Raw genomic sequence first — 21,008 nt, forward strand, 5'->3', positions numbered from 1 at the left:
ATTGACTCCTTGTGGCCATCAGACCTAGGCCCCAGTACCCACTCCCTCTGACCATGCCAGAAACCTCAGAATCGTCATTGAAAACAAGCTCACTATTAAATCACAGATCTGATAGAGACTACTGGCTGCAGATTCCTTAACGTAGAATATCCCCCAGGCTTGAGACTGGACCCGGAAAACTTTCTTGCCCAGCATCCCTGTGCCGCCTTGGGGGGGGGGGAAGGGTGGCGATGCCATGCGACTCCGCCCGACGTCCTCCGCAGGCGTGACGTCAGCGAGGTCACATAAGCCCTATGCCGGCGCTTAAACATCAGGTTTTTTCTTTTCCGCGTGCAACGCGGACCCGGATAGTGTTACTGGCCGATTTACGCCTTTCCCTTTTCGCTCTTGAGCGTTTTTTGTCTTGGTACAGTGTGTGAATGCCTTCGGGTTTTAAAGCGTGCTCGTCTTGCGCATGCCATATGTCGGCGACGGATCCCCATTCCATCTGCATGTGGTGTTTGGGGGAGCACCACAACTCCACGGACTATGAGGCGTGTCACCAGTCGAAGCCAAAGTCCCGGCGAGAGCGCCAGATGAAGCTCCTCTCGGCTCACATGCACAGGTCGGCGTCATCGCCGCGGCCATCCCCTGCGGGTGGCTTCATGAACCGCTGCTTCCGCCTCCGACATCGTCCCTCTCCTGCGCTGCAGGAGCGTTGCTCGCCTATTGGTAAGTGTTTCAGTTTGTCCCCAGGGACTGGGTTCCGGCCTGCTGGGGGAGTGGGCTCTCCGCGGGTGGTGCGGGCCGCGCTTCGTCACCCTATCCGCCGCTCCCCGGCCCGGGGGCGACTAGAGCCCAGGGACGTCTGCGGATTCCTTGCCGGGTGCGGGGCCCTCCGCAGCGTCGCCGGCGGCTCCGGCGCCGACTGGTTCAGCGGATGTGGTGTCATCGGGGTGCGGCCTTTCAGGGTTCCCTCCTTCGGACCACGGCGCCTCTGCTTCACCGCAAACCTCCGCGGGGTCCCTTTGGTGTCACGGGAGGTTGCCGGGGCTCGAGGCGTGTCCCCGAGTCCCTCTTGGCCTTCTGGACAGGCAGCAGCCTTGTCTGAGGCCGAGGCAACGCCGCTCAGGCGCCGGCGGCTGCTGGCCCAGGTGGCACCACAGCGGCTGGCAAGATGTCGGAGCATGTCCTCGGGCCCCCCTCGTCCCTCCACGCAGGCGGCTGCCTCATCGGACGTCAAGTGGGTGCCTTTTCGGGGCCGTTTCTTGGCCGCCCCATCTCCTGCCTGTCCTCAGTCTCCTGCGCCGAGCGGCGCAGCACAGGTCGTTCCGGCATCAGTCGACGTTGATCTGACTCCGGTTGTGGACTCTATGGTGGCGAACCGGCCCCGGGTCGTCGATTCCTCTTCGGACTCCTCCTCTTCATTGCCAGAGGTTCGGCAGTTGATGGTGTCATCCTTTCCTGAAACGGGTCGCCGAGTTGTGGCTTTTTCCCCGGCGTCATCTAAGGACGGTTCTTTGCCGTCATCACGACCGCTGTCTTCGCCGGAGGCGCCTTAGGTTCCTCATTCTTCGGCCCCCTCCCCTCTTTCCAGACTTGGCCTTTCCTTCTCCCGGTTGGCCTGGGGGACGGCCGCCTTGGTCTGCAGACATCGCCCACAGGGGAGCTGCGTTTCCCACCACGTGGCCCTGTGGAGGCAGGTGCGGCCTTTCCTCGCTCCGTCCCTATGGCTGTGGGTATTTGCGCATGGAGGATCCAGCGGCCCACTTCCCCACGGATCATCTTCTGGAGGTCCTCCATCAGGGCTCTGGTGGTCGGGAGCTGCCTTTGCCCTTCGAGACTTCGCTTCACAATTCCCTCATGGGGGCTTGGGGTCGACCTGGCACGGGGGACTCAGTGCCGCAGCACCTTCTGCATCTTCACTGTCCTGCGCCTCATGATCTTATCTGTCTTTCTCTTCACTCTTCGACCAGGGGCACTCTTTTGCAGACGGCTTTTCCCTCCCTATCATCGGTGTTGTCACCTCCGTCGCGGGAGGCGCGCTGGTTGGATTCCTGGAGGCCGAATATCTTTGCCTCCACCAGTGCGGCCTTGCGGGCGCTTAATACCCATTGTGTCCTGGCAAGGGCCACTTCTTGCTTGTGGGACTCAGCTAAGTCCCTTCTGACTGCCGCTTCTAGTGAAGGTGCCCGTGTTGACATCTGGCACCATGTGTTGGATGGCCGAGAGCTAGCGGCGTTCATTCTTCGCTCCGCTCTGGATGTGTTGAAGGTGCTTGGTCGTACCATGGCCTCCTCAGTGGTCCTTCATTGCCATGCATGGCTCCGGGATAGTGTGTTCCCGGAGAATGTTTGGGAACGGTTGGTGGACCTTCCCTTTGATGCCTCCCTTTTGTTCCACGCCCCTGCAGACTCTGCCATTCAGAGGTTTCTGGCGGGGCTCCGCCCTCCTCCTTCTCCCCCTCAGTGACTGGGGAGCCGTTCTAGTTTTGGAAGGTGTTCTTACATTGTGTTCTGTTGCCTGGCTGTGAGTAAACCAGGTGATGGGTGTTCAGGGTGATTGTTGTACCTTCCGGTCCCTTGTTGGGCTTTGGTGCTCTTGGCTGCTGGTCCAGCCCTTCGTTGATTGTGGTTTGGCTGTTGGTCAGCTGTGTTGGCATGGGATTAGGCCTTCCGTGTATTTTTCGTGGCTCACTGGCAAGCCGTTTGTGGTTCCCCACAAGTCTTTTTGGTTGTTGTCCTCTGATGCGGATATTTTTTCCTAAGAGGGTTCCCATGTTTTTGGGACATAACTTGCATATGTTGCGCAGTAGTAGCTATTACATAGCTCTCTCCTTTGCTAGGGAGTTGTGGTTGTCCTTCGGGCCTCTGCCCTTCGTGGCGTCACAGTATGTCGCAGGTGCGACCATCTTTTTCTTTGTTCCTGTCTTGTCTGAGGTCGGGGACCCACTACTTAGTGGATTGGTCCCGTCCGGGGTGATTCCCCTTGGGGCCGTTCTGGACGGTTTCCTAGCCTTCTCCTTGTTCTGAGCCTCATGTGGTCGGGCGTTTAGTTCGTGACATTATCCGCAGCTGGTTGCCCCCGCCTGCTCTTCTGTTCTGTGACCTGCGGCCTTGGCTTGGGCCCTCGTACTCCTGTTTTTGCCCATGGGGCCATTGTGAGGACTTTTTCTTACTCTCGGCTGCCCTTTTCACTGTGTTGTTTCCCGGTGAGGGGTTTTGTTGTACTTCTAATTCTAATTCTTCTTCTCCGCCTTCTTGCTGAGGCTCTGGTCAGTCTTGCCTTTGAGCTGTGAGGGGCTTTGTTTGCCTTTCTCACTGGGTTGTGTTCCGGTGGAGGGCTTTGTTGTTATTCTTCTTCTTCCTCTTCTTCTTCGCCTGTTCTCTGGCTGAGGCGCTGGTCAGTCTTGACTTCGAGCTGTGTGGGGCTCAGCTGCCCTTTTCACTGGGTTGTCTTCCGGTGGAGGGCTTTTGCTGTATTTCTACCCCTTCTCCTTGGAGTCTGTAGGTGGCTCTTCTTCCTCTGTGTTGTCTGTACCTTGGGGCTTCCGGTGAAGGTCCCTGGTACATGAAAGGGCTTGCGGTAGTCTGGCCTCCTTTGTTTTACCCTTGCTTCTCCCGTTGGTGGAGACTGGGTTGCCTTTTTGTTGTTATGGCACATCCCTAGTGGGGCCGGTGTTCCTCCTCACTGCTGAGGTCTTCTTCGGCTTAGGACCCATGACTCATCCTCTGTTGCTCTGCACGGGGCTTCTTTCTCTGTCCCTGTGACTGGTCCCCTGTTGAGAGTCTGGTGTTTGCCTGAAGTGGGAGAGGTCCTCTCGCAGACCCTCCTCCCCTTTGGGTATGGCTATGGTATCTATTCTACGTTAAAGAATCTGCGGCTAGTAGTCTCTGATAGATGTACGAGTTACTTACCTTCGGTAATAATGTATCTTGTAGAAACGATTCTAGCCGCAGATTCCTTCACGACCCACCCTTCCTCCCCGTTCTGCGAGGACTCTGTTTAGGTTTTCTGAAGTCGCCTGACCCTGGGCGTTTTTTTCTTCTATGGGTGACCTCTTCCTTTTCTTCCGGTCAGGCATCCTTCCGGCTGGTTCTCTCCAGCGTGAGGGCCTACTTTGGCTCTTTCTCTCTGTTGCTAAGAGTTCTAATCCCCTCCTAGTCTTCTTTATTGGGAGTTCTTTTACTTGTCCTTGGCCTCCCCCTCCCTTCAGGAGGAATGACCATCCTTGACAGCATAGTCTGGGGGTGGATTACTGTTGCTCCTTTGTTCCGGGCTTGTGGTCCTTCCCCTAGGGGTTGTAGTTGTAGACTCTTTTTCCTTCTTTCGTTCTGTCACAGCACTTTCGCCTGCCTGTGCCTCCAGGACGGTTCTTGCCTTGGCTTGCAGGGTGGTACCACTGAACGGTGCTTTATGCTTTTCTTGCTGTGGCATCACTGCTCTGGCCTTCTAGTGCTTCCTGCCTCTTGGTGCTTTCGCCTTGGTTGCACTGGCTGTTCCTCAGAGTGGTGCCCTGCTCTTTTCCTACTTCGCTGTGTTTCTCACCTTTTGTTTTTCTTTCTCTATTTTGTCTTCTGGCTTTCGCACACTGTTCCCATGTTCTCCTCAGTTTTGTTGTGATAGCTCCGCATTGTAGCGCAGAAAAGTTCTCCGAAGCAAGCTGAAGTCAGCGCGCCGGGGGAGGACGTCAGGCGGAGCTGCGTGGCACCAGATCTTCAAGTCGCTACCCCTAAATACAAGACACACCGTGACTCAGGCCCTCATCATCAGCTAACTGGATTATGGCAACATCTTCTACGTAGTAATCACCACACACATCTTACAGAGACTTCAGACCATAGAGATCTCCAAGGCCAGACTCATCCTCGGCCTTCCCAAATGTACCCACACCACACCCCACCTCAGGCAACTCCACTGGCTCCCAGTACAGAAGAGATGCCAATTCAAGATGCTGCCTCACGAACACATGGCTCTACACAACCAGCGACCGCCTACATAAACCACTGCCTAAACTTCCATCAACCGTCGAGTAGACTCCACTCTGCTTCCCTCTTACTTACTTATTCTCCCTGCATCTACTGAAGCAGAAGTGGAGGACTCTCCTTCTCCCCGGAACAGACTCCACATGCAACTCCGGGCCATCACCTCACTTCCGAAATTCCGAATGACTCTCAAGACCTGGCTGTTTGAATAAGCTCCAGGACCGGCAGGCTCCTGGATACCCTAGTGGTTGATTAGCCATGCTTTATAAATCCTGCTTAATTGATAGGGGATAAAACTGGGTTGGCAAAGAAGGGCAAGCATGGGTTTGGGGCATGAGTGAAGTTGTTCGGGGGAATTGAGGTGGCCCTCAATAGTTCAATAGTGGGAGAATATATTCTGACAAAGCGTTGCTTGAAAAGATGTGTCTTCTGTTCTTTGGGGAAGTGGAGAAGTCATTTGGCCTTTTTTAACGGGCATAGTATTCTGTACCCTAAGTGCATAGCCAGAGAAGGCTTGGCTCCTCATGCTTTCCTTCTTCCTTTGTGGTATTTCTAAAGTGCTGGTGTTATTGCTATACTTCACTGAAAGTCTTGCTGTTGGATGCAAATGTTTGTCCCAAAGCCCCTGGAAATTCTTCTGGCAAGCAATGTATACCCTTGTGTCCTTTCTCATCAGTGGTCCTACAGAACAAGACATACCAGGGGGAAATTACTTTGGCATCTGCTACAAAAGAATGCAGCACAGCCTGAACTACTAGAATATGTCCACTGCCAATCAGGCAACCCCAAACATGTTTCAGCCTTATGTGGCACCATCTGTATCTATGAGGTGCAGCTTCATTACATTGGCACAGTGACGTTAGGATCCACATCTTGGCACATCTTATCAGAAATAGTGCAGATCAAATTTTAAAGAAGAAAGTCATGCTCCTTTTGCCGAGGTATACCTGTGCCTTTCCCAATTTATAGTTGAGCAATTCACATAACAACCTGGGGATAAAGGAATACCCAAACCATCAAAAAGTTGCTGAAAAATAATCTTGTGTGTGTCTGTCTGTCTGTCTGTCAAATCAATTTACAATATAATCTCTACTTTCTTTAAGAAAACATTGCACTGTCCATTTAACCAGAATACCTACCATTGGGTGTTCTTGCTCTTTCACCTTATGGTGTCCTTGTTGCAGCCATACAATTTGCCTTCTGTGTCCAAACACAATTCCCAATCATTCACAATTTTCTATGATTCAATCAGGTTATTTATAACTTTGACAAAAAAGAGGATCCCACTGCAAAGGTGGCTTTTCTGATCATATGCGTGATTTGGCGGAAATATGTAAAAGCTCACATTCTGCCTAGAAAGCGCTTTGCCTTTTCCATTTTCTACAAGAAGAGTAGGAAATCTTAAGTCAAAATCACAATTGTCTTGCCTTAGGTGTGAAGCGCAGAGAGTGAAAACAAACCATAAGGCTGATTTGGTATCTGGAATTAGAGTAGGCAAAATATTCCTACGTTAGGTGGAACAGGCAAAATCCCTGCAGGCATGCGTGTGCTTCTTCTGAGCAGAATGAAACACATTCTGCCTTTATCCCTCCCTAAGTAAAGCGATCCCTACCTTCACTGGTTGTTGCATTTAGGACTCAGAAATGAACTACGTGGAACACCAAGCACAAACTTTTATTTATAAAGCAGTAGACTCCATTTACCTTCTGAGTGCCCTATTAATCTTATTGGTGCATTCTGAATTGCTTAGAGCCTTTTCCTATCATCCCTTCAGAGCCTGGCTTTTCGAAAAAAGTGTAACACATCCACAAAAAAAATAATTGATATTGGCATCCTCATGTGTTCCTACTCGCCATCTACGCTCTGCCCATTCTCATAATATGGTGATTCCCAGGTTCAAGAAAAGCTCCTGGGGTGGCAGAAGCTTTTTGGTTGGTACTACCAGACTTTGGAACTCTCTTCCCCGATATTAAAAGGTAAAACTGAATTGTTGGCTTCAGGAAAGCTTTAAAAACATGGCTGTTTAATCTCTGAATTCCTAACTAGACTTTACGGCATAGTTACTCGACGAGCTAGTGCCTTGACACTTCTGGTAATTGTTTGTGCTACATAAATTTCGTTTTCATTTCATGTCTGACTAACCTAACACCGGACTTGTTAGAGACAGTGGGAGGCACATGTATCCTATACTGTGCTCAGTGGGGGTAGGGAAGCTGCTGACCACTTATTGCATCTTGATTGCTGCTTTACTTTACAGGGAGATTGAGTTCCTGAAGAAGGAAACATCCCAGCGGCGTGTCCAGGAAGAAGCTGAGGCGGCCCACAAGGAGGAAATTGATAAACTCCAGGAGAAGGTGAGCCATGGGGAGTCCCTCAGATTGAATGTTTTTGGTGGCGTGGAGAGACATGTGACTTGTGGGTTGGAACTGAGTATTCTCCAGACAGGTCTCACTCAGTAATGACAGGCAGGGTCATGTTCTCCATTTCGGTCTAAGAATCCCCGATATCCGTTTTTTGGGTGAAGATAAACCATAACCGACAAGAAGGATACTAAGGAAGGCTGTGAATGATCAAATCTGAAAGCCTTTATATATGTGATTTCTTGACACTCAGTCACAGCTATCCTTACGAAGGAGAAACGAGACCGGCCGGTCAACCCAAAGGTGTACCATTCTTCACCCTGACAGATGCAATAGACATTTCAATTTATTTCAACATTATTGATTGCCCACATTTCCTGCACACGCATAATAAAGAATTGCTTTAAATATTCAATATTTTCTTTATATGGATACTGCGTATAGTCCAGCTGAGAATAGGTTGGTTTTCTCATTTCCGACACATATTCTGCTGGATATTTAGTCAGTTCAGAATGTTTTTGCTCTGTCCCTTCAAGCTGATATTAGCTCACTATAAATTGTCTTCTGTGTCCCAGCATCACGTTAGAGAACATTAAAAAAATCTAGGTATGTAAGGGTTTAACATACAAATGCTTGTGGCTCTCATATCCTGGTAGGTACTTAAATCTTTCTTCACCCACCCCTCTTTGCCTCTCTTTCAGATAGCTGAGTTGGAGGGCAAGTTGTGCACCTTGAAGACTTCTACACCAACCTAGTGTGGTGGCAACGCTGGAGGAGAAAGGAACTTCGCTTTCACCCCCGAGAAAAACAACTAACAACTCATAACAGAACTCCATTGTTGGACAAGACTTCCCTCCCAGACTGCGGGGCGGAGCAGGGACTGGCAGGAGTGGAGGGTTTTGCGTATCCTCGAATGATTAATGGTGATGAACAGTAGTCAAGTGGAAGCCCCGTGGACTTCAGTTGTTCCGTTGATGCGGGACTTGGGTGGGGATGTGGGGTCTTACACAATTCTTAAGTTTCCTGAGTGGTTTGGGGAGTCGGATGGGGAAATGCACTTCTGGTCATCAGCCTCTTTCGCTCCCACATGGACATTCGACCGGGCCGTGTGAGGCCCATGCAGAGATGGGGATTGCTGTGGGCTTCTCCCTCCCCGGGACTGTGAGCGTGGGCACCTTCTTGAGGCTCGCAAGTGAAGCCTCAACCAGGCCTTCTTGCAGCTGGCATCACAAACATGTTGTTTTGAGTTTACAAGGCTGGGGAGGCAGGTATCCGAAAGGCTGGGGAGGGGGTGATTATTCCTTTTTTTATATATTCTTTGGCCCATACGATTGTATCTTTCAGTGTTTTTCGGTATCCGTGATGGTGGACAGTGTCCGTTGTTAGCACAGGATGGACCAGTATTGGATAGGGTGCTAGGTCTCAGCTGCGAACGAAGCGCCTCTTAGAATCAGTCTGTGATTTTGCCATTGAGGTGTCAGTGCACGTGGTGAGAGGGGGTGCTGACCAACTTCCATGCACTGCAAAGCCAGCCTCTGTACATTGACCTGTGTGTAGGAGGGTTGTGTTTGAGTCATGGCGTCTAGAAAGTGTGGGAATCAATGCTATGGGGAGACAGTGACAGCCGAGAGGGGACAAGGTGGATGCAAAGAGGACCGGAGTGCCAAGAGGAGATGAGGACTGCTGTGAAAGGACATGGACAGTGTGAGAGGCTAGGGAGTGGTCAGAGTGGCATGGACGCACTTTAAAACCCCAGAGGTAGGTGACGGCCTGAGTTGGAATTTAGATGACTTTTGTGGTGAATGGCGCACGCACAGCTGGGCCACAGGCTCCCACCAGTTGTTTCTTGAAGGTTATAGTCTGGAATATCACGGAAGGAATATTGAATGTTCACACTCTCATGTTCAAAATGTTAAATGCCAATATATTAGGGAGCTAAGTGCATAGAGGGAGGTATAGAGTTACTACTCTTAACTCCACAACTCTGCATAGATGTGAAGTTAGGTATATTCAATCTTTACATACTTAGCTGTCAGTATTTTGGCCCTCAATATTCTGGTCACAATAATGTGACCCATTGGCATTCCAGCCCCACACCCTTCTTGCAATGTAGTCTGGATGTGTGCTTCCTGTGTGCTCTAGAGATATCTGCTTCCGGGTGATGCATGTGTTGAGACCAATATTTATAAAAGTTGCAAAACCAACTTTGAATTGTGCATGTCTGTGGAAGGCACCACACCCAGGGGTTGCTACAGGGGGGAGAATGGATGAAGAGAGTATTGAAGAAAAGGAGGTGGGGAGATGGGAACATTTTAATTTGTGGTATTTTTAAAGCAGAGTATTGCACACGGTGGAAAGGCAAACAACTGTGTTAGAATAAATTAATAGAGCCCGCTTGTATTTTGAATATACCTTTTTATAAATAAACGTGGCCATTCTAGAGCCCTTGCTGGCACACTTGCCCTTATGAACACATTTAAAAACCTTTATTCTGGGGAAACATAACTGTGCACTTTCTCCACTGATAAAATCTCAAAACATAAGAGGCGCCTAATGTTTTGCTTTGAATTCCATGTGCTTTAGCACCCCTGGCTCTGCCACGTACATCAACGCGGGACCCAATCACATCAGAGAAAAACATCTGTGCTAAAGGTGTAACATATTCATAGACGTATCCATTTTTTAACTCATTGATGTTTTGGGGGCTGTATCCCCTATGTGAAGGGTTGATTTTTCTGCATTCCGCAGTAGTCTTATTTCCTTGAACCCGCCTCCAGCTTCAAACAGCGTACTTGGATGCGGACTGTTGGTCAAGTTGGTGCTGCGGTTCAGGTGACTGAGGTTCTAATGTCGGCTTCCCTTGATCTCAAGGGTGTTATCCTGGGTTAATTAACTTGTCTTCATTTCCTCATAAACAATGGATGTGGACTGTTCTGAAACAGGCCAACTAGTACTTTAGCAAGCCTCGCTTCTTAATGTTATATTTTACAAATTAATTTTTTTCTTCTGTATGCGCCACTTCATAGTGCAACATGGTGCTCACCTAACATCAACACATCTCGCACTCTACAAGACTTTCTCAGAGTTGTAGAGTACTTCAGTATTGAGCACTGTATAAAAAACAGTGGAAGTTCATAACAATCTCTCCATTGCTCCTTTCTCCCTCCCTTGGTTGAGCTGCGCGATCTTGCGCACTACTTTATTTTTCACTGTTTCTGCCTATATCTTGTAATTCTTTTCTTCATCCTCTTTATCCATCTTCCAAATCCCTCTTCTTATAATACCATTTTCAAGGACTTTCAGGAGCCCTGGTTTCCTTCCGCCCCTTCTCCTCCTTTCTCCCAACCCCTCTCTCTTCTCTCTCTGACGTATCTTGATACTGGTTGCTTGAGGCCAGTTCTAGAGTCTGCTTTCTCATCACTGATTATATTTAGAACTTCCACCTTGGAGTGGGAGAAAACCTTGAATATGTCAGTCTCCCTCCTCCTTCCAGTATGTCAGAATCCTCCACTCGAGATGCCCCTTTTGAGGAAGGGTTTTTGCCTTTGCAGTTTCTCCAAGGTATAGGAGTATTAAAGTTTCTCAAATGTATGGCAGTATTACAACAGTTCTTTCGAAGGCCTCGCAGTATTACATCGACTTTTGTCCCATGAAGAAATTATGTATTAGACGAAGTAAGTGGCCATTTGAAGACACTGAAGCGCCCACATATCATCAGACATCTAAATTGAAGCGCCCACATCCCTTCGGATATCTACATTAAAGTGCCCACATCTCTCTGGACATCTAGGCTTGAGCTCTGGTTCATGGAAAGCCACTTTCTGCTCAGTGACTGCACATACTTTGATTTCCTTGACAGCATTTTTGAGAATGCCACTGATAACTTGTGCTGTTCACCTGTGATGGATGACCAGATATGGTCAAGTAGCTAAGGTGTTGACTTTGGAAGCCGTAGATCTAACCCGCTCCCAAACTTACCAAGTTGCATGATTTGGTGCAAAAACACTTCATTTCTATGTGCTTGTTTTTGTTTAAATTACAAGATCGGGAGCACTTAGGAGGGCAATCACCCCTGTAATAACCTTTGAATGAAAAATTCGACTATCTGTCTCCTGTGGGAATCAGACATTGTAGTGTTTTTCTCTGAAATGTTCCTTAACTTCTAAAAAGTCCAAGTTCTAAAATAAGATTACTACATCCTTGAGTTTTCAGTTGTACAGACGTGTTCAGATCTGTAGACTACATCTTTAGATAGATGAAGGGTGGATAAGGTCAGTTCCTGACGTAATGGATGACACAGCAAATATATGTGTCTGAGGAGGCAGATTAACATATTCTTTTGTTTTTTCTCTAGGGAGGGAGAAATGCAAATGCCTTGCTACTCCAACTTTTAACTTTCCATCTACCCTAGGCCTTCCTTGCAAATGACCATGAAGGCAACTATAGTAGGAGTGCATTCCGAGAACCTGCACGTGCCAAAGGGCAGGCGGCCATCTTGGTGATGAAGGCCGGGTCTGGAACACCGCACAGTATTAAAAGTATTTTTATTTACACACCAGTTTTCCTCGGCTCGCACACATCTTGATGTTTTGCTCTGAGAGTTGCCTTTAAGGTGGGAGATCTGTTGTGGTGATCTCTTTGTGCTGACGGACGACGCTGAAGCCGAGACAAAGATCCAGGTTTAGCTCTTTTCTTACCAGTTCCTGTTTACTTCCGGGTGACGTGGCGAGTGGTCTAGTGGCTGTCAATGCATCAGACACACGCACAGACTGCAGACAAAACCTCCCTGACCAGAAACCGCTTCTCAGACAGGAACCCTTGTAGTAGTCCTGAATGGTCCTGCATGTCGTCTTATACTTTTTATTTAGCTCGTCTGTCCTTTTCATTGATTGAAGATTCAGAAATGCATCTCCTATGTCCACCCCTATAGATAATTCACATGAAGTTAAAGTTATCGGGCTTTGATGCAGGACATTTTATAAAAGAACACGTGTATGTATTACCCCACTGAGTAGTACACAAAGGTTAAAGGTTGAGTTACCCCTGGTCTACTTTGAGCTTTAGATCAGCAGGTTTAATTTATTTGCAACAAGGGTGCACCCGTTTTCCTGCCAACTGGCCCTGCAGGACGGTTAAACCGCGTGCTGATGGTGATGTGGATGGCTCTCTGACTTCCATGCAGCATTCCTAGCCTTTCCATATTCTGTGTTTTCTTCTGTGAGCTTTGTCTGCTGTCTGACAGCCAGCCTTGTTGAGTAGATTGCTTTTTGCATCCCTGACGGTCAGACCCAAGCGTGGGCTAGTGCCATGTAAGCTTGAATGTAATGTGGGCCCAGAAGAGAGACGGTTACCCAACACTCTGGTCCCACTTAGAAATGTGGGTTTGCCGGACACAGGGCACTCAGTCATTGGAACACATATTCGAACAGCGGGTTTCTTTTTGCTAACCATGATCATCTGCTTCGTTCCACTTTGTTAAGTGAGTGAACTGAAACTCCAACTCTCAGAATGCAGTGTTATGATACAACTGCAGAAGAAATAAGTTCCCCTGCCTCTTTGACGCTTCATTATGAATAAACTTAGCTAATACGCGTAAATACTTGAATAAATCGTTATTCACACAGGGACTGTCTCTGAATAGCATTCTATTCCCTCGTTTTTAGCTTTTCTGTACCATTGCATAGGAGACCAGCCATATGTAACTCTTTGTTGGTACTACAACAGATGGAATAGTCGAGCTAGAACTACTGGACCTCATGTCTTCATCTGAACTCAAGAAGCCTCGCAGTTGCATTTGACCCATGCGTGGCCTCACCTGGGGCATCGCAGGGAAGGACCTAGGTCTGAGCCTACAGGGCCTGATTTAGAAGTTGGCGGATGAGCTACTCCGTCACAACAGTGACCGATATCGCATCCGCGAAATATAAAATATAATGGGCTTTATATTTGTTGTGTTGGAGTAACCCGTCCACCAAGATGTAAATCAGGACCTAGTGAAGACTGACATGAACACGCAATGAGTCATGGACGGACATGCTTGAATCTTAACTACCTGATATTTCTTGGGCACATTTTGTTTGGTGTCTGTGGGTACAATCATATACACAACATCCCCGCTCTCCTGTGGGTAGGGTTGGACTAACAGCTGTTTTGTAATTATCCAGCAGCAGCTGCTAAAGAGGCGGGGTTGATTCTGTGTTAGAAATCTAGATGTGACACTTAGTAGAAACATTTATACCTCATGGTACTCTCTCTTTGTAAGACTGTCTTGGCATGACTGTAACATTGGTGTGATGGAAGGCAGTGGCATAACGCCAAATGATGCCCCTCTGCAGATTTGATGAAGTGACCCTGTCTCTCTCACATATTGCATCTCTTTATTGGCCTTGGACTGAATGGGGAGGCCCTGAAGGGCTGGAGGATGCCCCTTGAATGGGTCCTGCGTTACTGCCCTGATAGCAGAGGTAAGCCTGGCATCATGCTCCTGAATGTCAATTCACCAAAATGCCAGGGGTAGCGGAAGTGACATCTCACGTCATTTGACCTTTACTTTCACTTACACACACATGCATGCACACACATTCACATACTCTTTCACATAAACACACACCCACAAGCATGCACACAACATACATTGAGAAGCATTTTTTACTTACTTCAGCATCCAGGGAGAGTCATATTCCAGCTATTTGTGCTGCATTTGTTATTACACTAATAGTAAATAAGATAATATAATATTATTTACTATTAGTGTAATAAAATAATTGCCAGGAAACTGGAGCCCGAACAACGTAAATATGGTCGAGTTGCCTCTGTCTTCCCGATACTGACTTTGCTACCTCTTAATCTAGGGGTTGCAAGGGCAGTGCCAGGGATTGCAACTGTGAAGGGTCTGACCTCTCTTAGTCAATGTGAAGAGTCTGACCTCTCTCAGATGATGTGAAGGGTCTGACCTATCCGACGATGTGTGAAGTGTCTGACCTCTCTCAGACGATGTGAAGGGACTGACCTCTCTCAGCCGATGTGAACAGTCTGACCACTCAGACGATGTGAGGGGTCTGACCTCTCAGACGATGTGAAGGGACTGACCTCTCAGGCGATGTGAAGGGTCTTACCTCTCTCAGACGATGTGTGAAGGGTCTTACCTCTCTCAGACCATGTGTGAAGGGTCTTACCTCTCTCAGACCATGTGTGAAGGGTCTTACTTCTCTCAGACCATGTGTGAAGGGTCTTACCTCTCCCAGACCATGTGTGAAGGGTCTTACTTCTCTCAGACCATGTGTGAAGGGTCTTACCTCTCCCAGACCATGTGTGAAGGGTCTTACCTCTCCCAGACCATGTGTGAAGGGTCTTATTTCTCTCAGACCATGTGTGAAGGGTCTTACCTCTCCCAGACCATGTGTGAATGGGTCTGACCTCTCTCGGCCACTGTGAAGGGGCTGACCTCTCTCAGCTGCACATTCACTTCTTTCTCCCTCTCTCTGAGAGTACAAACTCCGCTTATTCTTTCAGTAGTGGGATGGAAGCTGGGCACCAAGATTAGAGTGCAATCTAATAAAGTGGGTTCGAGAACTTGGCACTATGGATATTTGTACATACATGTTTGCACTTATGCAAAGACCAGGAGCAAGTGACCTGTGCACTGTACTCTGCTGGTGACAGAATGGAGAATGCTCTGGCCTTCCACCCACAGCTCCCATCTTCGCTCTCCCGACATGCATTTTGTGTAGTGGGTCAGAAACGGGCAGAACTAAATATTAAAGAGACAAGTTTTTAGTAGCTTCCTAAAACTGGGATGACTTGTTACAGCTTGCAGACTATAAGTAGGGCCACTGGAATTATGCAGCAGAGGTAGAGCAAGAAAAGGCAAGTTATGCAACCTAATGCTACACATTTTGTGACTATTACCTCATTATTTTGTCATTTCAGTATTACCTCCTTATTTTCTCATTTTTACGCATTACCACTATCTGGGCAAAGGTTTCACCTCGTTAGTACCAATCAGACACTCAAATACAGCAATACGCAACATAAAGATAACCAATCAAGCCTTGCTGAGGGCCTTCCACTGTGTAGCAAAACATGTTGTTACTTTTTTAGTAACTTTTGATCAGTTTGAGCTCGAAACATTTTTTTGTTCCTAAACTTTACAGATTATGCAGCAGATGTTGGATTGTGTGACAAATGCTATAAATCCATAATCATACAGAAAATGCAGTCGCCTCAATATCATGTCAGTGGCCCTGATTATAGAGTTGGGGGACACAGTTTTGTGACAGCTATCGAGAATCACCTACTTATATTAGAGAGCAGTTTTGCTTTTCAAACAACCAGCAAAAGTTAGCTAGTAGAATGCTGAGAATGAGGAGTGCATTAGGCGAAACTTTACTCATTAATACGTCAGACCTTTTGCTTTTTATGACCTTGTGGACAACAGGATTTCTGTGGACCCATCCAGGGGAGGCAGAGACCACATGGGCCACTGTATTCTGGACATGTTGCAGCTGGTGGAGCAGCCAGATAAATCAAGTTTGCATAGTCTACTCTTGATTGAATAGCGGGTTCACAATACAAATGTGTAGGCTCCTGTCAAGATGTGTTAGAAGTCTTTTCAGGCTTGGCAAATCAGCAAAGTTGGTATTGGCTACGCTTGCAACATTGGATTCTAGGGTTATTTTAAAGTCAATAAGGACATCAAGGTTGCAAACAACTGTAGCATGTAGCCAGAAAGGTTCTTTCCAATCGGATGCAGGTGATTAAGTGATTAGGAGGTTTGTCGTGGCTGCATTAAATTTAAAGAAGTTTGTCGGCATCCACCAGCGAATTATAGATAGGCAGCTTTCCATCGTGCTGGGCTCAGGTGTAGTGATCGAGTAGGCTATACGGGAGAGTAACATGACCTGGTTGTCAGCTGCATAAATGTATGAGCAACCCTCTGCCGAGTGGAATGAAGATGCAATGTGCCACATATAGAATTAAACAGGCAAGGGGAGTGAAAAGCTCCCTGCAGTACACCATAGCTCTTAATTGTGTCTTTGGATGAGAAAGGGGATAATGCTACAGCCTGATTTCAACTGAAAAAAAGGATTTGATCTTCATAAGGATTATATCGGGAAAGCCAATGTTTGTAAGGGTTTCCAGTAGGATGTGGTGGTTGATTGATTATGTAGTCATAGCCCCAATACCAAAGCTTCTGAGATCATCAAGAGCTTAGGGAACCACTAACTTTGCCATATATTGTCCATAAATATACCTGAAATGTGCCAAAAATACTGCTTTCTTCTGCAAATATTTGCAGCTGGCCGAAGGGCAATAAGGCGATGGGGCGGAAATTATTTAGATCATCAGGAATAAAGAAAACCTTATTGAGAGTTGGATTTGTTACTGCCAACTTCCATGCTTTAAGAAAGATTCATCGATACTTTGTTGCTTAGGATTTGGTTTGGTACCTCTACCAAGCACACGCCAAATTAAAAGTACTGGCTACAATTATCATCTCTCTGCACATGCCCTGACTCTCTGGGCTCCTGCCTGTTTAATACCTCTCTCTCTAGCTATTTTACAAAGTAGATTGCATAAATGGTTTAACCAAAATTGGTTTGTGGTTTTGTGGTGTTGCACAGTGGATTGAGACATTTGCACACCACTAGATATTCGTCTCATATATATGATCGCCCCTTGTAGATGGTAGAAATGCTTGCACAAATGTAGCTCCTCTGGGCAGTTTCTGTGCAGAGGGTAGAAGTGGTTGCTTAGACCATGACTCTAGAAATTTGCCATGTTCAGATGATGGAAATGGTGGCACACAGTGTGGGCAGTCGAGCTGTTCAGATGTAGAACCAGGCGCACACACCTTACCCTCAGGTTATGTATACATTTTTAGAAGATAGAAACTGTTGTACTCTCCTGGCTTCTCTGGATATTTGTCCTATTCAGATGTTGTTTCACACATATAGCTTATCTGCATAATCAACCGGTGAAGGTAGTACACACAGTCGCACACGTCTTTCCTCTGTGGGCAGCAGTGTTTGCACATGACAGCTTCTCTGGGTACAGGCTGTCCAGATTGTAGAAACAGTCAAATACACCTTGCCTCCCTGGGCTGCAGTCATATTTTGGATAGTAGAAATGGTTGCACATGCCTAGCTCCTCCATGTACTGACTGTGCAGATGGTAAAAACAGGTGCACAAACCATGCCTCTCTGGGACCCTCCTTGCCCGATAAAGTTACAATCCGTTACAGACTCCTGTCCCCTCCTGGCATTACCCGTGCCATGCGCTGATTTAATTCCCCACATTGTGCCAAACATGGTTGTTGCTTTCTTCAGTATTTCAATTTCTTTTGTGTCTTGTTATTTATTCTTGTGTGAAAGAGCTGGGTGTGAAGGCATCCGAACATGTTTATGGGAGAGAAAAGACTTGGGTGTGGGGAGGTGTAGGGTGGGAGTGGTGTTTGTGATGCCGACCCTGCTCAGAGTCTGTGGTAGAAGAGACTGGCAATGCCACCTTTAATCCCTCTGGAGTACTACCCCGCCACCTCACACCTAGAGATGAGGTTCACATCTGCAGGATGTATAGCCAAGGGGTGAGTGGGGACAATCTTCATTAAATTGTCATTTTCAGTCAATAAGAAACATGTTTGTTGTACAGAAGGCCTAATAAAAACTCCATTTATGGTGACCAGTGTATGGACCTCTAGCTATTATTTATTGGATTAACCAATTTCTTCCATATTTTACCTCACAATCATACTCTCATGTCTATACTCATGCTCTTCCCCATAGCCAGAGTCACTGTTTAGCTCTGAGCTTATACCCTTCCATAGATCTGTGCTCAGTCCTCACCCCCTCTGTCCTCATGTTCCTATATGGGTCTTTGTTTTTCCATCACCTCTAAGTCTCTATGTTGTTTCATTCACTCTTGTTCACTCAACATCTCTCTGTACTCTTATTCCATTAATTCCGTGTTCCTGTTGGTCATTCCTCACTTCGGACCTCATAATCTCCTATGGGTGTGTTGTTATTTCTCATATCTATAGTCTCATGTTCCTATATTGATCCTTGTTATCCTTTACCTCTTCGTAGTGTTTCTTTCATTAAGTCATGGTCACTCATCACCTCGCTGTCCTTTGGTTATACCATGGATTCCTGGGTTTTTAGTAACTCTCTGCTTCTGCCCTCAAGTAGTACAATGGCTTCTTTTTAATCCTCACTTCCCCTTCATCCCTTCCATTCATCATTGATCTCTTGTTTTTCTATATATTCTTCTTTACTCTTCACCTTTTACCTCATTATTTTTTACAGATTCAATGAGAAACTGCAGTTCGGAGGTCCCGCCACGAGTGCCCAGCCCCCACCACAACTCTGGGGCCTCCACAAGGCCTGGACTGGCCATAGCGAGCACCGGGCGTTTCCCCATTGGGGGCTGATTTTGGCCCCTGGGGGCCCAATTCGGTTTCCTGGGGCTGGTTTTGCAGCACAGGTGCAATATCGACCACCTATAACAAAAGCAGCTGCAGTGTTTTCCATGCACGCGTGCACCCCCCTCCCGCGGCTCGTCTGATTCAATTGCCAGGGCCATTTTGCGTTCCCAGTCCGGCTATGGACTCCACCACGATTGTGGAGGCCCTTTGTGAATCGGGCCCAGAGTGTCCTATCCAGCGGCGGCAAGCACAGGTAAGCATGGTGGAGCGTCAGGCATTGGCAGGAGGGAAGTCGACAGACGACGGAATAGGTATTCTCTATTTATTTTATTATACCTATTCCGTCGTCTGGCAACTTCCATCCCCTCTACCCCGCCTGCCCCCACCCGCCACACGGCGCTTACTTGTGCCAGCCGGCACTGGTCCTCTCCCTTCTCATGTCTTCATGACAGCACAAGGAGTAACTGTCTTCACCTTGGAACAAGGCCCCCAAGCGACCACTGTACTTCCAGACCACAGGCATCTCAATCTGGCACGGTAATATCCAATCACTGTATTCTTTTAGGGCAAAGCAAAATCAGTCCATCGCTTTAGTTTGGTCTCATTTCTTAGCAATGAAACACTCTAATACATAAATCATGTATGCCTTTTTAGACCTCATAGATAATTGGTTATAAAACCAATTCTTCATTATCTTCGATGGGCTATTATCAGTGAACCACAACATCCCCCACATAAGGAGGAAGGGCAATATAGGAGGCAGAGATGGTGACTATCCACTAAAATGTCTTGCCCTAATAACACTAACATCATTGGAAACTCCAGCACCACCTTGGACCATTTAACCACTAAATAATGAGTTGCCTGAACAATTCACTTTCTATTAGCATAGTCTATCATAACATGCGGCATGGTGGATCCTTCCTAAAAGTGTTCATGCAAATATCGAAATAAGGAATTCTTTTCATGGAAGAATAGAAACTTTGGGTTGGTGTCAAAAACAAACAAATAACTAACTTTATTGAGAATGTGGAGCAATTGGGATTCAAACAACATGTGAAAACCTCCAGACAAACAGTAGACCATTCACTGGACCCATTTTTCTCTCAAAACCTTAACAACACAACCTGAAAACATTTTCTTCTCCTAGTTGAATCCTCACTTGGTTGCAGCCTAGATTAAATGGATTAAATTTGCCTGTCCAAAAATGATGGTTTCCACTGCAGTGGTTGGTGTATGGAGCATGAAGAAAAAACCCACACAGATTACAACATCCTACACAAGATTCCCTCCTGACCAGCACTTGATGTAATGACAACCCATCTCCTGGCATTTTATGTACAAATGATACTGCCACAAATTGGATGTAGTATTAGTTAATGATTGCACCCGTATAAGGAAGGAACTAGAAATCTAGACAAAAGAAGTCCCTGGCAAGATAACGAGCTTGAGGGAAAGAGAGAGAACAAAATTGAATCTAGGACATATTGAAATGAAATGAATTAAGTGAAATGGGGTTTTATAGAGTGCACTTCTACCCTGAGGCCTCGTATCGCTTAGGACGGGTGGGTGGAGGCAGCCATCAGGCTGTGCAGTTACTGGAAGAGGAAGGTTTTCAGAAGTTTGCGAAACTTGAGTAGGTCTGGTTCGCTACGTAGGATAAGGGGCATGGAATTCCAGCAGGAGGCGGTGTTTCATGAGAACGAACGGCCCCCCATCTAGCTCGTTTAATTTTCGGAGTTACTGCCAGGAAGGTGGTACTGGAGCGTAGAATTCTTGGAGGGTGGTAGGGGGTGACTAGGGAGCAGATCAATGCAGGGCCTGCGTGCCACATAGCTTTATGGGCTATGCACATCGCCTTGAATTGGATCCTGGCCTGTACAGGCAGCCAATGGAGTTTTTTCAAGGCGGCTGACCATGAGTGTCTCCGAGGCAGTCCCAGCAATAGGCGTGCTGCAGAGTTCTGAGTGACCTGAAGTTTTTTGATGGAGCTCGCCGGAGCGCCTAAAAACATGGGCGTTCCCGTAGTCGAGGCGGGACAGGATAATAGCCTGCACCATGATCCTCCGACAGGGCCGGACTGACTACCGGGCAGTTTGGAATGCTTCCGAGCTGGGGGCTGTTTTCACTGCGGTGGGGGCTGATTTTGTTCATGGAGACCTGCGTGTGCTTCGAAATAATTAAAGAAAAACAAATTTCGTTTAGCACACGCAGGTCCCCATCAATGAAATCAGCCCCCAGCTCAGCAGCATTCTAAACTGC

The 21,008-nt window shown here is 47.3% G+C and overlaps 1 protein-coding gene across 1 annotated transcript in view; it reads left to right on the top strand.

Moving 5' to 3' along the window:
* PPP1R9B (protein phosphatase 1 regulatory subunit 9B) overlaps positions 1-18,004 on the top strand; it is a 337,706-nt gene extending 319,702 nt beyond the window's left edge. The window contains exons 9-10 of the mRNA XM_078645241.1: positions 7,222-7,318; positions 8,026-18,004. Of these exons, the coding sequence (XP_078501367.1) occupies positions 7,222-7,318; positions 8,026-8,079 (151 nt within the window). The 3' untranslated portion in view covers positions 8,080-18,004. The remainder of the gene's footprint in view (positions 1-7,221; positions 7,319-8,025) is intronic.
* Positions 18,005-21,008: the final 3,004 nt, after the last annotated feature.

This window comes from Lissotriton helveticus, chromosome 5_1 (genome assembly GCF_964261635.1).
Source record: "Lissotriton helveticus chromosome 5_1, aLisHel1.1, whole genome shotgun sequence".
NCBI lineage: Eukaryota > Metazoa > Chordata > Amphibia > Caudata > Salamandridae > Lissotriton > Lissotriton helveticus.